This window comes from Capsicum annuum, chromosome 7, assembly GCF_002878395.1.
Source record: "Capsicum annuum cultivar UCD-10X-F1 chromosome 7, UCD10Xv1.1, whole genome shotgun sequence".
NCBI classification, from domain to species: Eukaryota; Viridiplantae; Streptophyta; class Magnoliopsida; order Solanales; family Solanaceae; genus Capsicum; species Capsicum annuum.
Window position 1 is genome coordinate 216,006,371 of NC_061117.1, and position 3,259 is coordinate 216,009,629.

At 26.8% G+C, this 3,259-nt stretch overlaps 1 protein-coding gene across 1 annotated transcript; it reads right to left on the minus strand.

Moving 5' to 3' along the window:
- Positions 1-619: 619 nt before the first annotated feature.
- Positions 620-2,310, minus strand: LOC107877362. Its single transcript, XM_016724019.2, has 3 exons — positions 1,645-2,310; positions 1,086-1,141; positions 620-999 (listed from the first exon to the last, which is right to left on the minus strand). The coding sequence occupies exons 1-3, from the start codon at positions 1,687-1,689 to the stop codon at positions 771-773; spliced, it is 330 nt and encodes a 109-aa protein (XP_016579505.2). The 5' UTR covers positions 1,690-2,310; the 3' UTR covers positions 620-770.
- Between the last annotated feature and the right edge of the window lie 949 nt (positions 2,311-3,259).

The following is a 3,259-nucleotide window of genomic DNA, read 5'->3' on the forward strand; positions in this document are numbered from 1 at the left end:
TATCTATAAGCTTGTAACATGTATCTATTGTTGTGTTAATTTGAATAATAATTACAAAATATTAGATACATATAAAAATAAAAAAAATGTATCTAATGAAAAATTAAAAAATGTTCACATTAAGAAGCTTAATGAATTTCTTATGTATTTGTGAATTCAATATTTAATTTAAAGTAACTAAATGATATAAAAAGATTTATCTGAACGTTCATTGATAAATTGCTTACATATTGCACAAGACTATCGTTACGTAATTAACAATTGATACAATCGTAAAAAATTTGTATCTATTGAAAAATATATTTTGTGAACGGTATGAAGCGTATAAACAATTATGTTCAGCTCGAAGTTGTTATTCAATTTAGAAACAAAATGTCTTGCAAAGAAAAAAAAATTAAGAAAAAGAAAATTATGTTATTATTGAATATGAGATTTAATTGTACGATGTATCGTTATGTTGCATAATGTAATGTTGTGTTAGTTACTTTCATTACTGAACTTAGTTATATATGTTTCAACAAACTTGATACATATAGTTATAAATATGTATCTAATATAATGTAACAAAAAAATGTTAAATATGATGATTTTGTAAAGTATAACAAAAACGTACAACAAAATACTAATATATCATAATCTGAAATAGCCATATGACAATCATTGGTGATAAGGTAGAATCCATGATGTTGAAAAACATCTAAAAAAAACAATGACAACATGTACTAACATCGTCAAACTATATAACAATCAACTTGCCAACAAGTAAACAATTACTCAATATGTAAAGCACAGACTTTTTCTTTTTGTGTGAAGCTGCTCCTTGGCCTTGGTGGATCGTCATTCTCACTGAAGTATCCTTTCTCCACCTTTGCAGAGTCATACTTACACAAAAGAGTGGCATATCTCATGCGATGGTATTGAGCATCAATACCCGATGAGGGAATGCCTAATCCCTCGCTCAGGTACTCGACATAAACAGCTACAAATACACCACAATTCCTACATAGCAATTACTAATTGAATTAAAAATACATATATACTTGTATAAGATAAAGAAAACAATGAAAAGGTAATGTAATACTTACAAACTTGCACTATCTTGTTGTACTATTCCGATAATATATTCCACTCGGAATGGAACCTAAAAAAAAATATCAAATTAAAAAAATAACATTAGATGCAATAACTCTACAATAACACAGAACAATATATAGAAAAACTATATGACATAATATTATAGATACAAGATAATACAAATATGTATCTTGGTTGAAATACATGTATCTATTGATATACTTAAATCAATAAATGTTAAACATTACGAGATACATACTATTCATAAATAGTGAAACAGTGATACAAGATAAGAGAAAATGTATCTATAAGGTTGTAAACATGTATCTATTGTTGAATTAATTTAAATAATACTTACAAAACAATAGATACATATGTAAAAAAAAAAGAATCGAATATACAAGAAATTGAAAAAACGTATCACGCATATATAAATATATATAACAGCCAATTATTTTTCAGATCTGAACATGCCGAAGGTTCCAGATATTTTTCAGATATGACTTTGTCGGAGGTTTCAATTTATTTTTTGCTTCACGTAGTAAAATATTATTGGATTAGAAGATTTACCTGAAGTATCGATAACGGAAAATAAGCCGGAAATAACCTCACCATGGACACTTTTTTTTTGCCGAAATAGTAGCTTTACCCATAACTCGTGCACCAAAAACATCATCATCTTTGACACGAAACTCCAAACGATCAATTGGGTGAGCTAAAGGGATATGATGTTGTTTAATTTGATTATTGAGAAAAACATTGAATATAATAAAAAGAAAGTGAAGATAAATTTAGGAGAAAAAATATCTTAATTAAAAAATGTGAAGAAGAAGAAGAAGAGGAGAAAATTGTTCGTATATTTACTTTTGAACTTCCTCAATGAAAATTCTGGTTCCATCACTATCATCTTCTACTAGAATATCACACAATTAAACATCACCACATAAATTGCAGGGCTACGTCAACCTGCTAGAAAGTCCCTGCTCTAATCAATAATGAAATTCTATAGATTGACTCTTTATTTGTGCTAATTAACGATGATTAATTTGTCATCTTTTTCGGGTCAGTCAGCAGCCCTTCATGTGGAAAAAAAAAAAAGATGGGAAAAAATCTAACTTTGAATGCCCAAACACAATATAATTAATGGTGAGAAAATGATCAACTCTTCACAACCATCACCATGGGATAAAGTCATCGTGGACACGAGAAGACTTAGAAAAAAATAGAGAAAGTAAAGGAATAAGAGTTGTTGAAATTAAATATAATCCATTTTATATATTTTTTGGGTTTTCACTCGGTTATTTGTGTTCGTCTGATCAATCTGAATTAGCATCATATAAGACTTATTTAAGAGAAAAATATTCTCCAACAAAAACTTTTCAGTATCCAAGTTCAAATTTAAACCTGAGAAATCTTATTAAGAATAAAACTATAGAAGGATCTTAGCTCCAAAACTTTCAACAAACTACTACTTCCGGTTATTTTTGTTTGTGACTTATTTCTAAATTGAATTTTTTTTTTTTTTGTACTTGTCACTTTTGACATGTCAAAAAAAGATGAAAAAAAATTCATGTTTCATCTTTAGCATTAATTATTTATTCTCCAAACTATTTTTAAGATATAATACTCTAAGCATCATCAAATTAATATATTTTCTTGATGAATATATTAAGTCAAAATGTCATCAACAAGTAAAAACGAGGAAAGAAGTAGCTAGTAAAGTGTCATTAATTTCTCATGTGTATGATTAAGAGGGTCAGCAAGGGGTCTCTTTACAGCTAGCCAGGAAGGTGTTATCCCTTTGACTGTGGTATAAACTACTTGCTCCATTTTAATATGTTTATATTTTTTGATTTGACACAAAATATAAAAAATAAAAAAGATTTTTTAATTTTATAATATTAAATTAAAAAACATGTCAGATTCAAAAGTAATATTAATTTTACAATTTTAATCGGATTAAAACGAAGGTATTTCTAATAAGCTAAAATTAATGACATACTTTAATTTCTCCGTTCGTTTTTATTTGATACATTTATTTAGAAAAATAACTAATAACATGACTATTTTACCATAAAATTCTTATTAAATAATGTTTACATTGTATGAAGAAAAAATAATTAATGTTAGGAGATGTCAAAAATGACAAATAAAAATAAAAATTTAATGAGAAATAAAATTGACG